The sequence below is a fragment of the Andrographis paniculata genome, unplaced genomic scaffold (assembly GCF_009805555.1).
Source record: "Andrographis paniculata isolate CXL003 unplaced genomic scaffold, ASM980555v1 Contig5END, whole genome shotgun sequence".
In the NCBI taxonomy this organism is placed as follows: Eukaryota; Viridiplantae; Streptophyta; class Magnoliopsida; order Lamiales; family Acanthaceae; genus Andrographis; species Andrographis paniculata.
Window position 1 is genome coordinate 3833902 of NW_026137595.1, and position 23760 is coordinate 3857661.

At 35.8% G+C, this 23760-nt stretch overlaps 2 protein-coding genes across 3 annotated transcripts; one reads left to right on the forward strand and one right to left on the reverse strand.

The window, feature by feature from the left end:
* Positions 1-10017: 10017 nt before the first annotated feature.
* Positions 10018-12334, reverse strand: LOC127259024 (transcription factor bHLH90-like). Of its 2 annotated transcripts, XM_051286150.1 has the most exons (9): positions 12130-12334; positions 11873-12046; positions 11710-11773; positions 11563-11631; positions 11048-11461; positions 10776-10976; positions 10503-10682; positions 10143-10400; positions 10018-10037 (listed from the first exon to the last, which is right to left on the reverse strand). In XM_051286150.1, the coding sequence occupies exons 1-8, from the start codon at positions 12222-12224 to the stop codon at positions 10338-10340; spliced, it is 1260 nt and encodes a 419-aa protein (XP_051142107.1). In that variant the 5' UTR covers positions 12225-12334; the 3' UTR covers positions 10018-10037; positions 10143-10337. The 2 variants fall into 2 exon arrangements, with proteins under 2 accessions (XP_051142107.1, XP_051142108.1); XM_051286151.1 differs by lacking the exon at positions 10018-10037 and having other exon boundaries at positions 10116-10400; positions 10503-10676.
* A 654-nt stretch (positions 12335-12988) lies between these two features.
* LOC127259023 (uncharacterized) lies at positions 12989-16172 on the forward strand. Its single transcript, XM_051286149.1, has 9 exons — positions 12989-13464; positions 13662-13811; positions 14241-14455; positions 14553-14623; positions 14807-14969; positions 15119-15290; positions 15364-15522; positions 15612-15700; positions 15777-16172. Exons 1-9 carry the CDS (start codon positions 13101-13103, stop codon positions 15855-15857), a joined length of 1464 nt encoding a protein of 487 aa, XP_051142106.1. The 5' UTR covers positions 12989-13100; the 3' UTR covers positions 15858-16172.
* Positions 16173-23760: the final 7588 nt, after the last annotated feature.

Genomic DNA, 23760 nt, shown 5'->3' on the forward strand with positions numbered 1-23760 from the left:
ATCTTATGACCCAAGACAATTCCTTCGTTTACTATGAGGTGACACTTCTCCCAGTTTAGCACGAGATCAATCTCAATGCAGCGGAGAAGCACTTTTTCCAGATTATTGAGGCATCTGGAGAATGTCTTGCCATAGACCGAGAAGTCATCCATGAATACTTCTATGCAGGAGTCCAGGAGATCACTGAAGATATGGTACATACACCGCTGGAAGGTGGCCGGGGCGTTGCAGAGCCCGAATGGCATTCTTCTGTAGGCGAAAGTCCCATACGGACAAGTGAATGTAGTCTTCTCACAATCCTCCGGTTTGATGGGAATTTGATGGTAGCCTGAGTAGCCATCGAGGAAATAGTAGTATTCGTGTCCTGCGAGCTTCTCAAGGCATTGATCAATGAAGGGAAGCGGGAAATGATCCTTCTTCGTGGCTAAGTTCAATATATAGTAGTCGATGTAGACCCCCCATCCAGTGACAGGTCTTGTCATGAAGACCTCCCTTCATCGCTTGTTTGTTCAACAAAGCCTCCTTTCTTGGGAACCACCTGTGTTGGGCTGACCCACTAGCTGTCACTGATAGGGTATATGATTCCTGCATCGAATAGCTTGATCACCTCATTTTTTACCACTTCTTGCATATTTTCGTCTAATCTCCGCTGAGGCTGTCCACATGGCTTAGCATCAGCGTCCAGCCTAATATGGTGCATACACACCGTTGGGCTGATTCCTTTGATGTCTGCGATCTTCCATGCAAACGCCGCTTTTCTTCTTTTGAGAAGTGAGACGAACTGAGCGTCTTGGTCCGGCAACAGTGAGGCAGAGATTATCAGAGGGTAACTCTCCTCCGGCCCAAGGAATATATATTTGAGGTGCTCAGGTAATTTCTTCAGTTCGTCCTTTACATTGGTGTCGCTTGTTGGTTCCCTCGTGGCTCGTTCAATGGATTCAGTGGGCGCTGGCGTCTCATCGCTTGCCTCACATGAGTCCCCTTCATCTTCCTGCTTAAGCGACCCATTATCTGAAATTCCTTCCAGATTTTCAAGTGTTATATAGCTCTCAAAAGTTGATACTTCATTTAACTCATTAATAAAATCACAATTTTCTTCTTGAGGTTGACGCAGTGCTTGGTTCATGGAAAATGTGACTTTATAACCACCGAAGCTCAATGAAATTTCGCCTTGGGCGACGTTTATAGTAGCTTGAGCGGTGGCCAGGAAAGGTCTCCCTAATATGATTGAAATTTCGCGATCTTCGCTCATTTCCATAATAATGAAATCTGCAGGGAAAATAAATTTGTTTACTTGCACGAGTACATCACGAATAATTCCTTTAGGAAGTCTTATTGATTTATCAGCAAGCTGAATTACAGTTCTACATGCTTCTAATTCATAAAGCCCTAATTTAGAGAAAAATGAGAAAGGGCATAAGATTGATACTTGCTCCTAGATCACATAATGCCCTAATCGGCTCTAAATTTCCTATTGTACAAATAATAATAAAACTCCCAAGATCGCTGAGTTTCTTTGGGAGGTCCTCTTTAAATACGGCGCTGTACACACTCTCCAGCTGCACCGCTACCGTTTCATCAGGAAATGTCCGCTTGCGATTGATTATATCTTTGATAAACTTAGCTTAATGTGGCATCTGTGACAAAGCATCAGCAAATGGTATAGTAATTTGAAGACTACAGAAAATATGTACAAACTTATCAAATTCCCTGAAATTGTCCTTCTTCCCCAATCGTGTAGGAAAGGGGGCTCGAGCCAAAGGCTGAGCAGGACCCTTTTCCTTCGGTTCAGGCACCCGAGCGGCTGGTATCGCTCGTTGTTGGGATGGACCCTCTTCCTCAGCTGTAATTTGTATAATTTCATCCTGCACAGGCACGTTAGCAACAATAGGGGTAGGATGAGTATTAGTACCTCTGTCTGGCAGCGGTGGTGATTGCGTCCGCTTCCCACCCCTTGTTTCGATGGCCTTCGCTTGGTTTGGGACAGTCTCGACTGTCCCAGGCAACGTTCTTTTATGCTTCAGCTTCATAGCTTCAGCAATCTGCCCGACTTGACTTTTCAGCATTTTAATCGAGGCAGATGTGTTTCTTTGGAACTCCTGATTTGCGCGCTCTGTGTTCCTCTAGAGTTCTTCCAGACTCAGCGGTACTTGGGCCACTGTGGGAGGTTGGGCAAATGCAGGTGCCTACTGCGGAAAGTGGGGGGCTTGATAATATTGTTGTTGATGTGGATAAAATCCTCCTTGATGATATTGTTGCGCAGCAAACTGTTGTGCCCTTTGAAATTGTTGCTGAGGATGCGGTCCAGCGGGGCCTTGAGCCTGCCCCTTGTTGGTCTGCAAAGGCATTCTCCTCAATTTCCGCAACCTCCTGCAGCGCCTGTTTCCCTTTGCTACGCAGGTCCTGCTTCATGAGCTTAGACAGCTCTTTGACTTGGATAGACAGACTGTCTATCTGCGCATCGTGGGAAACCGAAGTAGGAACCTGGTATAGACCCCTCGATGGCTCGGGCCTGTTGGACTCTGGCCAACTTGTGTGATTGGCCGCCATCTTTTCAATTAAAGCCCTCGCTTCTGAGGCATAGCGCCCCATCAACAAGCTTTCTGCCGCTGCATCAAGCGACATCCTCAGTTCAGGAGTGATTCCTGAGTAGAAAATTTGAAGCTCCATGAAGTCTGGAATTTCATGATGAGGGCAGTTGCGGAGCAATTGTTTGTATCGGCTCCAGGCTTTGGGAAGGGTCTCATCATTCGCCATCTTGAAAGTTAGTATTTCATTCATCTGACGAATGGTCTTTGATACAGGATGGTATTTTACTCACGAAGGCCTGCGTTACTTCCTTGAAAGAACCAGGAATGGAAAAAAGATTGTCAAACCATTCACTAGCTTCTCTTGTTAAAGAAAATGGAAACATAATCAGTTTGGCAGCGTCCTCCGTGATGCCATGTGATTTGGAGGTGGCAGCGATACTATTGAAGTTCACGAGCGCTGATTTCACCTCATAATGGCCAAAGCCTCTGGGCACAGAACTAGTAAGTAATGTATTATCCAGAAGGGACTGGTAGTGAACGTCCATTGGGACTTCAACAAGCGGGCGTTCAACAGCCCTGTGTCCCTCAGCCCTCTGGTTAGGCTCATCAGTAGGTGGTGGGGGAGTGATGGTAGAGGGAATCGCAACAGTGTTGGCAGCTTGAGCTGCTTGGGAAGCGATAAACGCTCCCTGCGCGGCTTGGGCCTTCTCTACCTGAGCGAGGTGCGCTTGCAGCCCCGCCATTCTCTGTTAGATGCTACTGAGGGCTCTCATGAGCTACTCCTCAGTCGGTGTCAGCGCGTGGGGAATGAAAGTAAGGACCACAGTGGGAATTTGGAGCGGCACCTCCTGCGAAGACGCAGATGTGGCAGAATTTGATGAGGTCCCTACAGCAGTCTGGTAAGCTGGGACAACAGTAGAAGAAGCGGTGCCATTTTCTTGGTTCACCATAAGTTTTTCTCGCACTTGCTCTCTAAAATGACGTCTCTGTGATCGAGCGGAAGGAATAGGACTTGTGGGACGCTGAAAACGCTTCGGACCCCTACACAATGATAGCCACACCAAAGTAAAAGTTAGAACAATAGTTAGTAAAACGCAAAACAGAATTACAAAGATTAAAAGAGTATAGTATGGCGCTTCAAAAGATCATCAACCCGGATACTTTTCATGAGTTTAAAATTCCCCGACAACGGCGCCAAATTATGGCAACTAAATTTGTGTGTATTGTAATTTGCACAAATCCACAGGGAATTTATATACGAAAGTCAGTGAGTGATGTATATAGAAAAGCGATCAGATATAGTAAATTTTGTGGTTGTAGACCCTGAGTAGTTATCACAATTATTTATACTCTTTTTACTAGTGAGTTTCCAGGTCGAACACAAGGATTTTAAGTCATGAATTTCAAATGGTGAAGATCTTGAAAAAACGATGAAAATTGCAGGAAAGGATCCGCTTGCGGCGGATCAAAACTTCTAGTCTATTTGAAAGCGGTAAGTAAAGCGGTAAAAGGGGTGAGCGGAAGCAAGCGAAGCGAAGGGGTAAAGTGAAGTGCCATCAGTAGCCAGATGATCGGGACATGAGCGGAAGCGGGGACCAAGTGAACGGGACATAGATGAATGGCGGTTACCGAATGAACGAGACATGGACGGGTGGCACATTATGTTATATATATATATGTATGTGTATATAGGTAAGCGACAGAGAGTGAAGAGAAGATGTTATGTCTGACTTGTGCGTTACTAAATGGATAGATTCCCCTGGATGTAATGAGCGAATGATGTAAGTGTGTTAACGAAGATATATGTATATTACGAAAACGGTTAGAAGGGGATGGTGTAATTAGATAAATTAAAGTATAAAGAATTCATAACACTGGAATTTGACCTTAAGGGATTTACAACAAGACTTCAATGACACCCAGAATCCAGACATTATAAGAAAGAAACCCTACTGTCACTAGGAATCTCTGTGACCTAATAGACCACCGTCTATGCCCCATTAATTATCCCAACTTCTGCCTCATTAGTGGCTTTACCCTTCTGTTACCTCTCTTTAATCAAAATTGAATTCAGAACAGTAGTTAAGCAGGTCGACAAGGCTCCCACGTACTTAATTACGTTGAACTACCTTGAAACCGCTTTTGGCGCAAAACAAGGCTCAGATTAATCAATTCTTCTCATGCTCTAAACCAGTGAAATGAAGTTCTTTAAATTCAAAGTTTATATAAGTATGGATAAAGTGTGAAAGAAATGAGGATTGAGAACTGAATGATATTTCACTAATTACTACTAAAGCTGGAAAGATTAGAACTACAAAGCTATAATTGAAAGCAGTAATCTAATCTAAGAAAGCGATAAAGACTTGGCCAAGGGAGGAGGAAAATCCCTACTCCCTTGGCCATTCCTGTGGAGAACTCCCTTATAGGGTTGGAGCTCTCGGAGACAGGAAGACAACTTGACTGCATAAAGTAATTGCTCAAAATACTCCAAAAATCGAAGTTATTTACATAAAGATATATGGCCCTATTTATAGTAGGTGAATTGGGACGGTTGCAAGCAGTTGCTGGGCGGTTCCAACCGCTGGGCAGTTAGGCGGTTGCTGGTAGTTATTCTGTTGAAGTAGTTGCTGGTCATAACTTCCAGGGTGCCCGCTTCGCTTGCATTGAATTGTAAAGGCTCAGATCTTCCTCGCTTGCCGGAGAGTTGGAGGGCATCAGCGCAGCTAAACTCGCTTGTGCTGGCTGGAAATGAGATGGCTGAACCGCTGCAGTTGGAATACTTAGTCGAAATCTGGTGACATTCTGCAGCGGTGGGTGTCTGGGCTGTCGCTTGCAAGCGGGAGGGGCTATCGCTTGTGAGCGATGGAAGCTACCGCTTGCCTCTCGTGCCTTAGTCTTTTTCAGTAGATATTCTGGGCGCATGCGAGCGGAGGAGGCTAACGCTTGTGGCACATGCCTTAGCTTTTCTGGCACCAGACTACCGCTTAAAAAGGGCAAAAAATCGTTAATAATCTCAACAACGGAATATGGATCATGCCAAGCGATATAGATCAATAATGTATACCATTAACGGGTTATTATGATGGTTTTTATACAGAAATTCGAGTAATACACAGTTTTGTCAAACTAAGAATATGCTCATATTTGGAGTCATCAGCCACCGCTGAGCCGCCTTGCGCTCGTCTGTTATTGCAGCTTCTTCTTTTTTCTTCAGTTCAATCCAAATTTCTTTAAAGATCTGTCCGTGAAACTCACATCCAAGTGAGGTGAAATTATTGTACTTTTTATATATATTTTGATTCAATGCATAATTTATCTGTTCTTTTTCTAATTCGATTCAAATTTTTATATTATTTTAATTTTATTATTGTATTACTTTTGGTTTTACATTTTTTATTAGAAGATTTTACATTATTTATGATTAAATTAGAACAAAATTTTAAAATTTGAATTATATTATGATTTTTGATAATTTTCTAATGTTTTTTTTTTACATCTATAAATGTAGATTTATTTTCTATGGAGAAACTTTTAAAAAGAAAGGTATCTTGTGATGGTTCAAGTGGAAGTAGTTCCGACAATTTTTTTCAACCGAAATGTTATCTATCAACACCATCAAAGATAATTGAATTAACAGATCTTTCGTGGGATTCGGTTGATAGGCCAAGAATTTTGAAGTATGACGCAAATCAAACAGATGAAATAAGGCGACTGTATTAGCAAAGAGGATCTTTTTTCATCCACACGATTATGTGTTTCCAACAAAAAGAGTCGGAAGTAAAGTACATCGTTTTGTCCTCAAATGGTTTAATGAGTTTTGTTGGTTGGAGTATAGTGTGAAAGAAGACAAAATTTTTGTTTATATTGTTATTTCATTAGAGATTATGTTGGAAATTAAGGTGGGAGTGATGCTTTTGTGACGAAGGGATTTGATAGTTGGAGCAAGAATGATTGATTCAGTATTCACGTAGGTGATATTTCTAGTTTTTGCAATAAAGCACAACAAAAATATAAAAATCTAATGAAATAGAATTAGTCAATTGTTGTTGCATGTCATAAGCAAAGTGAAACTGCGAAGAAAGAATACCGAATTAGATCAAATGCTTCGATTGATGTTTGCAGATTTTTAGTGAAAAATGCAATATCACTATGTGGTCATGATAAGTCGAAAAACTTACTATAGAGGTCTTTTTTTGAAAGCATTATCATTACTTGGAAGTGCAAATGAGTCCATTCACAATATTATATTAAGAAATGCTTCAAAGAATAATCAAATGGTGTCTACATCTATTCAGAAGGATATTGTGAATCGTTTTGCGAATGAAATATTAAAGTCCATTTTTGAAGAGATTGGTAATGATGTATTTGCATTTTTAGTTGATGAGTCTATTGATGTATCAAAAAAAGAACAAATGGTCGTGGTTTTGAGATACGTAGATACACATAGACTTGTTAAGGAAAGATTTATTGGTGTAGTTCATGTGATGGATACATCGTCATGAACTTTTAAATCTGCCATAGATTTCCTATTTTTTAAGCATGGATTGAGTTTTAATAGGTAAGCTTTTCATAATTAAAATTCTTAAATACATATATTTTTATACTTGAATGTATATTTACTATCTTCAACTTTAACTAAAACATATAAGGCATCAAGGTTATAATGGAGCAAACAACATGCAATTTGAGTTTAGTGGTTTGAAAGTTTTAATCTTGAAGGATAACAACTCTTTATATTATGTGCATTGTTTTGCTGACCAAATTCAGTCAGTGACAGAACCAGCAGTAAAAGCTTGGGAGGGTAAAAATATCGATTTTCTTTTTATCAATTCAATGTTATTTTTTTTTAATTCATAACACACCCGGGCAAACAAAAATTGGGAAAATTTAAATGTTTTAAAAAAAAATTCAACAAAACTACATAAAATTTAATATTTTTTTACTATAAAAAAGTAAAATATAAAGGCTAAAAGTGTAAATCAACAAACGGACAAAATTTTTATTATTTTTTACATTATAAAAAAAATAAAAAAATAGGAGAAGCATATTACTATAAAATACATAATTTTATTATTTTCTACACCAAAATATATATATATTTTGGGAGGTGAGGTCAGCGGCCCCATGTAGGTCTGCCCCTTAATTCAGTTAGTAATTGTTGTTGTTGCAAAAAAATCACAATGATGTTAAAAACTTTTCTGACATGCTTGCAACAATGATGAATGTTGTTTGTGCTTCTTGCAAACAGAAAGATATTATTCTAGAAGGCTACAAAGATATAATACAATAAGTTATTTGTAAAAGTGAAATTGAAACGGAAAGAGGATTTAATCAAGAATTCTCTTTTATTCGTGCAAGAGATACACATTGAGGTTCTCACCACAAAATACTACAAGGTTTGATTTTTTTGTTTCCCGAAAGTTGTTGTAGTGCTTAAATATATTAAAGAGGATGATGATAATAGTTTGAGCCGGCATCAGCTTGATCTTCTAGAATATTTTCAGTAATTTAATTTTGAATTCTATTTGCGCCTAATGTTGCATATTTTAGGGTTTACGAATGTGTTGTCACGAGCTCTTCAAAGATAAGATCAAGATATTATAGAAGCAGTCTCATTGATTGAAGGAACAAAAAAATCATTGCAAAAGTTTAGAAAAAATAGGTTTGGTATACTTTTGGAGATAGTGTATTCATTTTGTCAAAAGTATAGTATGAAAGCTTAAATATGGAGAATTGTTATGTTACTTCAAGAAATCGAAAAACACCATCTCCAATCGGCACTATTTTGAAGTAGACATTTTCATCATTGTTTTGGATATGCAAATTCAAGACTTTGGTGATCGATTTACTAAGGTTAGTACTAAGTTGCTTTTTAATATGGTTGCTTTAAGTCCGCTAGATTCATTTTCTATGTTTGATGCATCAAAGTTAGTGAAGTTAAGTGCATTCTATCCATATGATTTTAATAATATGGAAGAAAATTCATTGGAGGGTGATCTTGACATCTACTATAGACTATGCTTCAAGATGAAAGATTTACTAACTTAGATGGTATCAGTAACCTTGCTAGATTGGTGGTGCAAACAGGAAAGCACATTTCTTGTCATTATGTCTTTCGATTATTAAAGCTAACTTTGGTTTTATCAATCGCAACAACAACAATTGAAATATATTTTTCTGCTATGAAACTTGTGTAGTCAAATTTGCACAATCGGATGGGTGATGATGTTTTGAATGATTCGTTAATTTGTGCTACAGAGAAGGAAACGCTTGTTAATGTCAGAATAAAGTTGTAATTAATCGCTTCCAAAGCATGAAGAGCGTTGAGAACAATTGTAGAAGGTATACACGACTAACAAGATATACATCCATAAAATGTAAACTTACAGTACATAACATCAGTTAACACTACTAACAAAATATACATTCATAAAATGTAAACTTACAGTACATAACATCAATTAACACTACTAACAAGATATACATCCATAAAATGTGAACTTATAGTACATAACATCAGTTAACACTACTAACAAGATATACATGTTGTGTTAACTAAAATTATACTTGTTTGTTTGTATGATATATATTGATTAATCCTCTACAATATACTTTTACATCTCCATTTTATCACAAATAACTAATTTTACTTTTTTGTTTGTCCTATAAAGCATGATATTTTTCTATTTTTAATAAATTTATTCATATTAAATATACATAAAAAATATAAAATAATTTAATTAAATTTTTTACATCTTACCCTTGACACTCAAAACCTCATTATTATTATCTCTTTTTAATAAAAAAAATATTTTTATCTATATGTAAAACTCAGTCATTTTCTATAGAAATTAGTTTTAAATTAATTATAAATAAATAAATATAATTTTATTTATTTGTATTATATAATAAATTATTATTTAAAAATAATATTTATATTACATATATTTTATATAAATAAGAGTTTATTTTTTCTTTAAGCTGGACTTTTTTTTTTTTTTTTTCTCTCGTAGGCGAACTTGAAACCCAAGAAGTAAAGCGAAGGACACTCTGGTTCAAGTCTAGGATGGCCTAGCCGCTCCAGAAAAAAAAGAAGCATCGGACTACTTCATGCATGCTCCACTTGGCTCGGAAGATATAGCTCGTTTGCACCTTGGCACATCTCCTTTTGTTTTGTCAGCCGAGGACCAAATCCAGATAGATTCAATACTAAAAATATTTAAAATATTAACTATATTGTTCATATAATAAAATAATACCGTTAATTTATTATCAATAACTTGTTAATTTAAGCTATATAAAATAACAGAGTCCTTGAGCAAATGAATCATCTAGCGAGTCCTTAAGCAAATGAATCATCTGATTGGAGACGAAAAGATCTCTTAAACATATACATATTCGGAGCCAAAAGAAGTCTACAATGACCCCTGAGAGAGTGGACTGAAAGAACATATAAAAACAAATCACTTGGCTCTCATCGCAGCACCATATGCTCTGTCCCAACCACTAAAGAGTAAGCGGTTAATAATTTACAGATAATAAATATCAAGCAGACGGACTTGTCAACAAGCAAGCAAACAAACAAACACAATAATGATGTATCAAACATACAAGAATATACTCTCAGATTCCATTCCAGTGCCCACTTCACTCTACAAGAATATACTCTCAGATTCCAGTGCCCACTCCACTCCAAGGACAGATTTAGTCTATTAACAAAACATACAACACAAAAATACACAACAAACAAATCACCTAATAATAATAATAACAACAAATATGAAAAATCACCAATGGAAGATCTTCTTAAGCAACCAGTTGGATCAACAAACACTCCAAGCTCTTAGGATCCACCTCCTCATTGCCTCCCTTCAACAACACCACAAATTTATTTCAATTCAATTCAAAAATAGTCTATTTTTATTGACAAATAGCATCAGACAGACAGAGCATGTCTTTGTTTCATCGTACTTGAACTCTAAGAACAATCGACGACATGGAGCCGTTGAGCGTGGTGACATTGGCGTCGACCACTTGTAGCCCCAAGGCGTCGAGCGCCTCCATCAGCCGCGAAAACCCGCCTCTCCTATGCGCACACGCCACCTTCACGGCAAAATCCTTTGCCCCCAGACGGCTAACTTCCGCCTGCACCTGAAAAAATATTTTATAAACGACTCAAAAATTGTAAAGTAAATCACTAAAAAAAAAAGAATCGTAGAACAGGTAGTGTAGTCTTGTCCCGACCGGTGGCGTTGGAATTGGCGGCGGCAGCCTCTCCTCCGCAACGGCGTTCTTGAGGAGGGGGCAATCGGGCTCCGCGTTGATCACTTCGCCGCATTTGTCTTCGTCTTCCATGGCTTGAATTTGGCTTTTGTAATCCTCGATGCTCTCCAATAGCTCCTCGATGTACTCGGCGGCGTCTCCCAGCGTCGCCACCCTGTCCATCTGCAGCAATCGAGAGATAAGTAAGTCGTTACTACGGTGGGTGAAGAAAGACGAGATATTTTTCAGACAACCTTGGATATCTTCGGGACTAATGCGCGGAGGGCGAACATGCCGGCCTTGATCCTCTCCCTCCGGTTCCTCTCCGTGACAAGATTCTTCGACTTGTAAGGCCCTCTTTCCCGGTTTTTCACTGCGCCGATGACGGATACAGAATCTGTGCACTTCTTCCTCTTGGGCTTCGGACAGCTCGCGTGATCGGAGGGCATTAATTGGCGGTGTCTGGTCGAGAGGTTTGAGCTCAACGACGAGGCTTCGAGCTGGGGGAGGAAGTTGAGGCAATGGATTTGCCAATCATAGGAATCGGGTTCCAAGAGGTGATCTCCGAGCTGGTTGAGATTCATGGCCATGGCTTTCGGCTTATCCATAACGGTTTCTTGTCCGAATCGGGCCGATACATAGTCTATCATCTTCTGATCCCTCGCCACCTGCAGACAACAAGCAAACCAGTCCAAGATTCAAATCAAATCAAATCGAATACTTTTCAATTCAAAACTTCACTATTATTGTCCTTTCACAACCATCTTACATGCTTTGAGCTGAAGAATTCGACCAGTCCGCCGTCTACAGGGATTACAACTTGAGTCCCCTTTGGCTCCTGCAACAATGGAGATGTAAATTTATTGTTATTTTTTTTATAAAAAAAAAAAACACAAAGCAGAGTTTTTGAGAATACGTTGTCTGAAGAAGAGGCCGTCGTCCAAACTGGCTGTTTGGATGTAGCAACATCGCCGTGGATTCTGCATAAAATTTTAACTTTTTTCTCATCATTACAACAGCTTTTATGGATCCTCAAACATTAATCGCTCCGAAAATGGAGAATTAATGAAATAATTTACCCAGAGTAGAGCGGAATGACTGACGGCAACAGAGCAAGTCTCCTGCAAGCCTTGGTTTGGATGGAATGCTTCACAATCTGATCCCTGCAACAGCACTCCTCCTTCACCCCTCCATTTTCATCCTTCTCCACCCTGTTTGCGCCGCTGCAACAGCAAGCCCCCCACTGTATAAACCTGAGAAAAAAACAAAAAGTTGAGAGGAAGAAGAAAGAAGAATCAAGAAGGAATTTTGAGGAAAAAGAATAAAAGGAAATCGCCTTGAAGGATCGTCCCCTAAAATCCAAACCACGATATACTCCCATGGCTTGGCGTTGACAAAAGGCCTCAAGCACTCCATTGCTGCTGCCTCCATAGCTGCCAAGTTTTTGGTGAAGCTATTGCTGCAATTCTTACTCCTCTCTCTCTCTCTCTGTCTATATATATATATATATAAATAGTGGTGAAAGGTAGAGAGAGTAGAGTGAGTGTAGACGACAACCCTAACAGACTCTGCTCCTCTCTCCCCTTCGCCCAGTGCAAAATCTGTCAGACGAATCTCATACCCTCTCTCTCTCTCTCTCTCTCTCTCTCTCTCTCTCTCTCACTCTACAGTATGCACAGAGACAAGAAAGAGGGGAGAGAGATGAAGAAATAATGGAGGTTTAGAGAATTGTTCAAAAAGGGAGGCTCATATGATGGGTTCAGTTGATAACTGAACCTGCCCAATGTAGTCATGGAGGATTCCTCTTTCTCACTCCATTGTGCTTTTTCTCTGCTTTTCGAGCATCATTCCGTATTGTTGATACCAAAACTCCATAGGCAGAGAGAGAGGGCTTATGGGGGGACAGAATATTTTGCTGGACAAAGTATACGTTGGGCTGTACTGCTTTTCTTGTGGGTACAGACCTCTTATTAGCCATGGCAGTTACAGCTGAATTCCATGGCTCTTCGAACAAGGTAACCCTAACCTCAAAAATGGCGGAAAAAGCAAACCCCTCAGAAATGGCGGTTCAAAACTTCAATGGGGCAGAACACGCCTGTGTTGGTCGAAACACGGCCGTGTCCTGCGCATAATTAATTTAATAAATATTAATTAAATAAATAAATGGTAAGTTAATATTACTGCCACTGGATTAAAGAAGGCAATGGCGTCGGGCCTCTAGGATCGATCGGTATTCTATAAAATCTTCAAACCTTCTTCCTTCACTCATTCCGCTTGCTTGTTGGCTCACTCACGTCTCTTCTTCCAATGGCGGCTACCGTTCTGAACATGGCTTTCAACCAATGCTCCCGCCGCGTGCAGCCTCTTCGACGCGCCTACTTTTCCGGCTGTGGCGGAATCGCGGCGGCGGCGGCGGCCGCCAGAAGTGCCTGTACTCGTAGCCCAAATTTCTCGGGACGTATTTGTAGTAGCTATCGGGAAATCAGTACGGAAATATTCGAACCCGCTCAATCGGGTCGGGCCTCTGGGTCGGATTTGCACACCTTCGATGTGGTGGTTGTCGGGGCTGGAATAATTGGGTTAACCATCGCCCGCCAATTCCTACTCGGTTCAAATCTCTCCGTCGCCCTCGTCGACGCTGCCGTTCCCTGCGCCGGCGCCACTGGTGCAGGTAATAAGGCGAATCGACCTCCTCCTACCTGCACTATTTTTATTTTTATTTTTATTTTTTTCTATTTAATGATAATTAATCAAGCTCTTGGAAGCAAAGCAGAGACTGAAAAAAAGATTCATTTCAGTCGTAGGGTGGATTTGATTTTTTGCGATCCGTTCGATGTTCTGGATTTGAGTTAGGTTTCTGATTTTCAGGTCAGGGTTACATATGGCGGGTTAACAAATCGCCGGGAAGCCATAAATGGGAGCTGGCGGTTAGAAGCCATGGATTGTGGGAAGCTCTGGCTGAAAGCGTCCGGAACGAAGGTTTGGATCCACTTCAGACGCTTGGGTGGAAGAAAACTGGTAATAAACGATTTCGATTTCCCCAAATTCTTCAATCGATTCTTGCACTGTTTCAAATAAGCTAATGGAACTGTGATACAAATCAGATTCATCGACGATTCATTCGGAGATTTAATTCACTAAAATTCATGCTTAACTTGCTGGTTCGTATGCTTCCACTTTGTTTATGAATCTTACAGGATCTCTGACATGCCAAAGGTGTTGCATAACATTGGCTGATACCTTTCATTAGGAAGTTTCTTCGTTGAATTCTCTATTTGTGACTTCTACGATACCACTTGTTCAGGACAAATTCGATAAACAGGGATAACATAATTCTGCAAGCTCTATGAGAACACCCCCAAGTGTTTTACATCTTTACTACAAATGGTAGATACCAATAGTCAAAAACTTGGGATTGTAACTAAAATTCGTATCACCTTTTAACAGGAAGCTTGTTGGTTGGTAAAACTTCAGAGGATTGTGCTGATTTGAAGAAGTCGGTAGATAAGCTAGTAGATTTCGGTGTGAGTGCAGTTTATTTAAATCGTGATGATTTGCTAGCCGAAGAACCTGCTCTTAAGCTTGGAGATGCACACGGCGCTGCTTTTGTCCCCGGTGACTTTCAAATAGATGCAAAGCGCACTGTTGCATATATAGAGAAGGTTTGATTATCTCCCTCCCTATGCGTTACTTGGAAATATTTGAGCATTTTTTCACTAATTCTTTCTTTTACGTAATTATGGGATTACTGCTTGATAGGGTAACAGGAAATTCGCAGCAGAAGGGAGATATGTTGAGTTCTATTATGAACCAGTTACCAGTTTATTAAGGTTAGGGAAGATTTATCACGTCGTACAGCGCTGCCCCTGGCTGAAGTTGTAAACGACGATTCATTTGGCTTTCAATCTTGCTGCTGCGTCGCATTTGTTTTTGAAATGATTTTGTTTTTTTATACGGGTCTTGGAAATTTTGGTCATATTAATGCAATGTCTGTTGATTCTGCTCGTGGTTAGGGACGAGAGCAGCGGAGAAGTTGTGGCTGTTCAAACGAAGAAGAATATGATTCGTGGTAAGAAAGCTGTGATCATTGCAACCGGCTGTTGGACGGGTTCTGTCATGGATCAGCTTCTAAAGGATTCTGAAATCGATTTGGATTTCCCAGTAAAGCCGAGAAAGGTGTGAAATCGATTTGCCTTCTTTGTTGTTAACTTGGTTGGAGTTTGAATTCGCTTTGTGTTATGACCTTCCGATGTTTTTGCTGACATGAAGGCATCGAAATGTTCTTCAAGAAGAATACCTTTCTAATGCTACCGTTTATGTGGCAGGGTCATCTTCTTGTTCTCGACAACGACAACACAGTCGAGCTTAACCACGCCCTAATGGAATCGGGATATCTCAACCATGCATCTGCAGCCGGGGTCTCTGCTGCTTCCGATTCGGATGCTACATCTATTTCAATGACGGCTACTTTGGACCCGATGGGAAGGCTTGTTCTTGGTACATTTTCGATGCTCTTATTCTTCTGTATCGATTCTCTGCTGGAACTCATCTGCTGTGCTTTTCTCTGCAGGAAGCAGCCGGCAGCTTGTCGGGTTCGATACTGAGGTTGATGAAACTATCGTTCAACGTATCTGGGATCGAGCAGGCGATTTTTTCCCTGCACTTAAGGAAGTTTCGCTTCAAGATATGATCGACAATAGGAAAGTGAGAGTTGGACTGAGACCTTACAGTAAGTCTGCACCAAATGAGTTTACCGTAACGGCTGCTGAATTCGTTGTTGTTTTCTTCTGAATTGCCGCGCCTTTGTAACATTTCCAGTGCCTGGTGGAGCTCCGAAGATCGGGCCGGTGCCTGGATTTCCGAAGATGTTCGTCGTTGCCGGACATGAAGGCGAAGGGCTGACATTGGTAAACCTCTCCCGACCTTACTCGGTGATTTAGTTTCCGATAACTCTGTGTTGTTTGCTTGACTGGTTTCTTCCAGGCTTTGGGGTCGGCAGAGATGATTTTCGACATGACGCTCGGAAATACTCCAAGAGTAGATGCCGAGCCCTTTTCGATGTAGGTCGATTCGATGATCTTCTTCTTCGACCGATGGCGGAGCATGTCGGATTACTAGGTCTTTGCCGGAGCTCCGGCAATGGCTAAATTTGGGAACGAAGATATTGAAAACTTGCAATTCAAAAATTGCAATTTCTTATCTAGACTTTTGGATTTGGATTTAGATTTTGATGGTATTGAATTTATCCTAAGATTGCGTTCAGCAATGTTGAACGCTAGCTATAATAAGTTCGAATATTGGTTTCATTAAAAATTTATTGAATGGTGCGCGTGAATTATGTATTGTATAAATTTTTATGGTTGATTTGTTTAGTGTTTATGATTTGTAATGTTTTTTTTTTTTTTTTTGGATGGAACTGTACTTATTTATTTTTTAAATTATTATTATTTTGTATAATGTTGGAATTCGCAGTCATTATATTTCGGATGCGTTCTAAGTAAAATCTAGACAAAGTTTAATAACTTGCGAGTTAGAATAAGACAAATTATCTGTGAGAAACAAGAGTGAAATGAGCAAGAGAATGACCTTCTCGTACCACTTATTATCATTGATGTCGGTGTCGTTGTTTATATCCAGCCAACAATAAATTTCCATCCACTCAAATCAAAAAGCATTTAGAATAAAATGTGGTCCGTAAGGGCACCCACAACATGGGAAGTATCCCTACGTCACCAATTTTTTAAAAATATAAAATAAAATCTAACCGAGGAAAAAATAAAATTTGATGAAGGAGCGGTTCTTTGTGGGCTCAGCTAATTCGTTTTTTTAATATAGATAGAAATATATATATTAATATTAATATTTATAAAAGATATTTATATTTTGTTGCACAAAATTTTATTTTTAACAATTATAACTTTAAATATATTATTTTTGTATTAATTATTTTCATGAATATTTTTGTAAAATATTTAATTTAATATCTATTAATTTAATTATAATCCTTGTTTAATATAATTACAATTTTATTAATCATATAAGTGACTTTGAATTTAAAATGTTAATTATTATGTAAACTAACCGAGACAAGTGCTAGGCATGGATGATTATGTAATTCTATATTTAAATTATACATAATAAATTATGTTTTAATAATAATATACTTTCTCTATCTTAATTCAAAATATTTTTTTGTTTATTTTTGTGTCATTCAAAAATAATTTTTTTTTATTTCTTAGTAAAAGTAGTTGTACATAAATACCAAAATACTCTAACTCTTATTTAAATTAAGCATACAATTACGTTATACAAAAATTAAAGTCAAATGACAAAAACATCAAAATTTCTTTCACATTTCCACATTAATAAAAATATTTTATTTCTTTCTAGCCGCGCTGTTGTTCTCACTTTATGGCTTTATCGAACGGTAAGTTAAAACTAGGTATGTTATTGCGTAGTTATGAAAATTAAAATTTTTAAGTTATTTAGAACTCTGGAATTTTTAATAATCTTCATAGACATTATTTCATATTTTTAATGGGTATACAAATTTGGACCAATTGCCTGAAGCTTTCCTTGAACCACTGTTTCTAGTGTTGTCCGTCTGCAAGGCCTGGGTTTGGAATCCAAATTTAGTGTTCAATTTGTGTTCTTGCTTGGTTGGGGAAAAAGACAATGGGAGTAGAAAATAATTAATTTGTAAACTTTTGTATGAATTTAAGGTTAACTTTTGCTTTGCCACTGACCATGAAAATTGTTTGGATTTTCTCAATAGTTTTTAAATTTTGATGTTGTAGAAACGGATTATTGAATTTGCACGGAGAACTTTCATTTGTACTTATTTCTATTCCATATTTTTGTTTTGACTTTTGCTTATTGAGCCGTCATCGGCAATGTTGGGGTTGTTGGTCGGACTTGTTTTTTTATGTTGGAAAAATCTATGCAAATCTTAATAGCCTAGGTAAGGTTACAGTGATATTTGTTATATAATTGAATTTACAAATTACTATTTCAATGGTTGTCAAATGGTTTAATAAAGACACCACAATTTAAGAATACTAATTTAGTTATTTTGGTGGGGTGGTTTAGTTAAATAAGATAAATAATTGATGGACTCAACACACTGATGGTAAATTTTGTATTCTTATTATACTTTAAAAATTCACGTATTTTCTTAGATTTATATTTTACCTGTAATTGATGGAATGATTGAACCAACCAAATAAGAGAGCAAGCGTCTTTAACGGTTGAAAATATTGAAACTTTGGATTTATTTCAAACATTTGTAGTGTAAATTTGAGTCATTTCAACTAAAGGATTATATACTTTGGTGTCTCCTGTTGGTTTAATTTAGCTTTCTACCAATAATTTGAACCATTAAAAGTGTGCATTGAAGTATTATATTTTATGATTTTGATTATAGTTAACAACTATATTTATTTCATATGTTTGAGTTTGATTCTGTGCTTTGAATCTAGTCACAATTTATATTTGAGGCTTTCTATAATGTGATCTCGTAGACATGTATTGGTACATGTAAGAACCTTTTTCAGTAAATTGCAAATAAGCAAAAATTTAACTATTAAGATGAGATGTTATGCCATCTTAATTAATTAAATTTTAATTAAATAAAGTTTAATAATTGCTAGAGGCATCATGGATGTTTGAATATTACATTGAATGTTGTTACTTAAAATGAAGATAGGCATGTGCTGTGATTTAGTTAATTATATACAAAAATTACGTTTCCTTAATAAATATTGGAATTAATCCAATTATAAGAATAAGAATGGTATTTATTGAAACTTGGAAAATATTTTTTTTGTTACCAAGATATACTTAATTTGTTGGTGAGCATATAAGGGTTTGTAAAGATTATGGTATTCTGAAATTTTAATTAGGAAGGTCTCATGATAATTTTGATTTTCCTTTTATTGTGTATGTTATTGACGTTTAAGAATATATATTTCTTGTTATTTTTTATGTTCCTTATTTGTCTCTTAACATTTTTACAAAATTTAAAGATTAATTTTTTACATGACCTAGGTGAGTTTAGTATCATTTTTATACCTATTCAGTGAGAAAGGAAAAAAATTATTAATTTTCTTATCGTCATTTTTCTCATGTTAGTTTGGTATTTGAAAAAAAAAAATATCAATACTTGCGTGGATTAAATTTAAACTTTAATTAATTAAAGTTTAAATTTGTTTTTGGATTTGAAGTTCTGATTTCTAAGATGTTAGATGTTATGCATGGGTGGATTCAAATTTCTTATGTGTTTTTGAAAACTTTACATTGTGAGCATAAAGTGTAGTCGTATGCTAAAATAATGTTTGGTTTTTAGATTAATTACTTTTTCACAATGAATTCTTCTTCATTAAAATCTTAGGATGTCTAGGTGTGATATAATGTTGGAAAATATTCAAATTTGATTCAAAATAATCTCAGTTGAATGATCTATAAAAGTTTGAACTAATTGTCTTATGATTCACTCAATCAATTGGAGCTTATTGATTTGAGTTTTTTTTTTCATTTTTTTTTCTTCCTTTGAAATATAGCTCATGTGTTTATTGTGAGTAGAGTTGGCAAAACCTAACCCGACACGACAATCCGACACGAATCCGATATGAAATTATTGGGTTTGGGTCAAATATTTCAACCTGATTACGTATACAGGTTGACACAAACCCGATACGATAATAAACAGGTCGGGTTAGGTTTCTCAACTCAAATCTGATACGACAACCTGATTATAATATATTAATATTAATTAATATATTTATTATATATGTAAAATAATTATGATTATATAATTAGCCCACATATTAATTTAATACAAGTTCAATCTTAAATAATTTAATCTAATTCATTGTGCACATTACACTATAAATAACAAAAACTAACATAACACCACAACATGACAAAAATAATTGAATTTGAATTAAGGATTTCGACTTAGTTACATATACGGGTCAACACGAATCCGACACGATTATAAACGGGTCAACACGAACCCGACACGATAATAAACGGATCGGGTTAGGGTTGAGTTATTTAACTCGTTTAAAGTAGTCGACCCGATACGAACCCGACATGAATCGAAAACAACACTTATTTTGCCAACAATTGCTAGAGCACGTACTCTCGGTGAGGTAGTTAATGTCGAGCCTATCGAGTGGACCTAAAAAGATGTATATAATTTATCTTTGAAGGTTTATTTGATGTAGTAATTTATATCTTTTGCAATTAAATACTCATACAACCTACTTATTCATTGCAGTTGGTTCCTCACACCTGAGTTCCCCCGTCGTCTTTTTGTCGTCGCATGAGCATCGGCTCACCATGTTTATGTGTTGAACTTAGACTGATGCCTTACATGTTTTAGATAATCGATTGAACACTATTACGTAGAACTATGACGTCTCTACGGTTTACTAGATAATCATTTTGTGCATAAGTATGTAATTTTGGTTTGCTTCCTAGCATGTGCAGGAAAAGGGTTATTATAACGGACAGGTGTTCCACTTTTTATAGAGATTATGAAAAAAAAAAAAAGTTTATAATTGTCACGACATCGATGTTGTTACAAAAATCGTTACAATTGTCTTTTTAGGTTGTATTAAAATGTTATTATAACGGACATGTGATCAATTCTTTTTCACGAAAAGATGTTACAAAAACTGTTACTAAAAGTTATTGTGCACGTCATAGAATATTCACAACCCATTTTTGTAACAACTACGCTTTGTTACAAATAAAATTTTAATTTTTGTCACGAACAAGTACCCGTAACAAAATCGATACGAAAATATGTTGTAACTGTCAGAAAACTTCCCTACCATATCGTTTGTTACGGACATGCGTCGTTACAAAAAGAAGTTTTGTTTTTGTCGTGTACAAAAATTTGTAACAAAAAGTCATCCCACGGGCATTGACCACTTGGCTATTGTTATAACATTTGTGACGATGCAGAATTTTTGTTACTCGAGTAAACGTATCGACCAAAATCCGCAACAAAATCGTCACAAATAGTTTTTTGTCACAAAAAAATGGCTATTTGTATGGATTCAATACCGCTAGAAATAGTCACTTTTTTTGTAGTGTAAATAAATATATAAAATATATATATATATTAGAAGTTAATGTAGGATCCACCATTACTAAAGAAAAAAATGTAAATCTTTGAATTAGATGGATCAAAATAGTAATATGTAAATATTAGAAGTGGAATGAAATAGTATAATATAATTATTATTATCCATAAAATAGTAATTTAATTTTAAATTATTTATATATTTTTTTTCTTATGACGTGGGAGCAGCTACCCTAAAGTACGCACTGTTAAGCCCTCCAAACGAGATGAATACTTGTTGTCCCAACCATTCTCAATGGACATTTATGTTCTTTTTCATATGCTATCATGTTTCTAAAAATACTTTTGAACTTAAAAAAAAACTAATATATTTGAATAAAAATCAAGACAAATATACATAAAATATTTTTGTTAGATACACAAGTCAAAAAAACCATTTCAAAATCAATCCAAATAGAATCTTATTTATGAGAATTTAATTAAATGTTTACAAAAAAATTGATGAAAAAATATATATACCTAGCAACAAACATATTGATTTTTTTATTATTATTATTTACGTCCGATTTTGAATAGTAATAAAAAATGTTTTATGACAATATTTGTAACAAAAAAAAAAAAAATTGTAGCTATTTATGTTATTTTAAAAATTGGGAATAAAATTCTATGGAAAAAAAACTATGAATATTTTTGTTATCTATACTGAAATCTTAAAAAATTACAAAAAAAATTATATCATGGTAATAACTTAGATTATTGTGGGTTTTTTTTATTATTCACGTAAAAATTGGTGGCAATTATTGTGACAAGTTAAATTTATCAAAATTTTATTGTGGACTTTTTTATTATTATTATTTATGTCGTGGCTTTCTATAATATATGCCTTATTGAATGAATCCTAAAAAAAGTTTAATTAATTAATTAAATATGTGCGGCAAGCAATTTAATGGAGCAGGAAGAAATTAGTACCCAAAATTTTGTGTGAAGCTGCGATGAATGGTGTTCCCTGTGGATTTTGCAGATATTTAGATTCATGGATTTTTTTGGTGGGATTAGAATTTGACGGATTTATACGTTATGGGATTTATTATATTTAAGATTTGGAATCTCATATTATGTTTGGTTGGTAAAATATGGTGGGATTTATATTTCGTGGATTTGGATTTTTTATATTCTAAATGACATAATTGCCCTCTTATGAATTTTATTTATTTTGACAAATTAAACCTTTAATTCATTATTAATATAAATTGAAAAGATATCAATAATTTTATAGGATGACCGCGTAAACTCGAGACCCGACCGAGCCCGACCTATTTATTTGAAGTTGAGTCCAATTATTTAAGTATTAGGCCTGGATCCGGATCATGATGAGGGTAATATAATAATAATATATCAACCATACATATCAAAAAATAATTTCGAATAATATAATTATATTAAAAATATTTTTTGAGTTTAACGTATTCATTATTTTATTATAATATTTTTCTAATAAAATACATAAATTTTAATATACATTGGATCCGGTACATGTGTAATTTTAAATTAAAATTTAAGAACTGTAAAAAAAATAGATTTTTCGGATCCATCAAGTCTTACCGGGTATAGTCTTGGTCGGATCTAGTATAATCGGATCCAATTTGAATTTCGGATTTAACAATATATATTTGGGATGAATATCAGTTTCGATTGAACCCGACTTATGGTCGTCCCTATAATTTTATAATTCAAATAAAATTTATAATAAATAATAATTTAAACAATGAATTTATTAATATATTTAAAAAATATTATAAAAAAAATAATATAAATTTAATTAAGTATATAATTCAAATAATAATTAATGTTAAAATTATTTAATTTTTTATATAAATATAATACTATTATTTTTTTTATAAGAGGATATAAATATAAAAATTAAAATCTAAAGAATGGAATTTAAAAGTAACAGGGGTATCCCAATTACAAAAAAATCCATGTAGGATTTTAGACCCTTTTTTCAAATCCCATCATTTTAAATTCCACCTTCTTTTTCTTAACCATGGATTTCATAGGATTTTAAAATTCAAACCCCATGGAATCCCATCAAATCCTTGAACCAAACAGCCGTTATTTAATCTCATCACTCTTTCTTGGATTAATTAATTAAGGACATAACCGCCGCCTCCGGCCACTTTCATTTTTCCTAGAATAATAATAATAATTAAATATATTTTTTCTTCATTAACTTTTTAAGAGTTAAATAATCATATAGTATATATGAATATCGGTTCCAATATATAATTCAGGATCATTATGAATTAATTATAGTCGTAGGATTTGTTGTATAGATGAACGATTAAGATCATTTGAAATGATTTATTAGTAAATTATATTATATAATAAATAAGACAAACATAAATTCATACATAAATTAAGGATATATATGTGTAATATTTCTTTATTATTGTGAAATCACTTAAACATTCTCACACTAAAAGAAAAAAAAAAATTATGCATTTTCCGCCGACGTTGATCGATCCGAGAAAATAAACTTGTGAACTTATAACTTGGAAGAAGATGGATTAAAATAATGTACATTCCCGTGAGTGTCGGCACCTTGTGGTCGAAGATGAAAATCAAGAAACTAAAAAATGCAGTAAATTTTGTTTTTTTTTCCCTCATTTATCGCGAAAGTGACGTATGGCGAAATTATCTTACATCATATTTGTATTCATTCAACATCAATTATATGTGTACTTTTATTAGTTATCTAGCACAGTGGTGGTCGTGTTAGGCGGTATTGAATCATAACCAAAATTTATAAAAAAAAAAAAAATGGATATTCAATAGTATGTTACGAAACTTTAATTCTACATTATTTGTCAAATT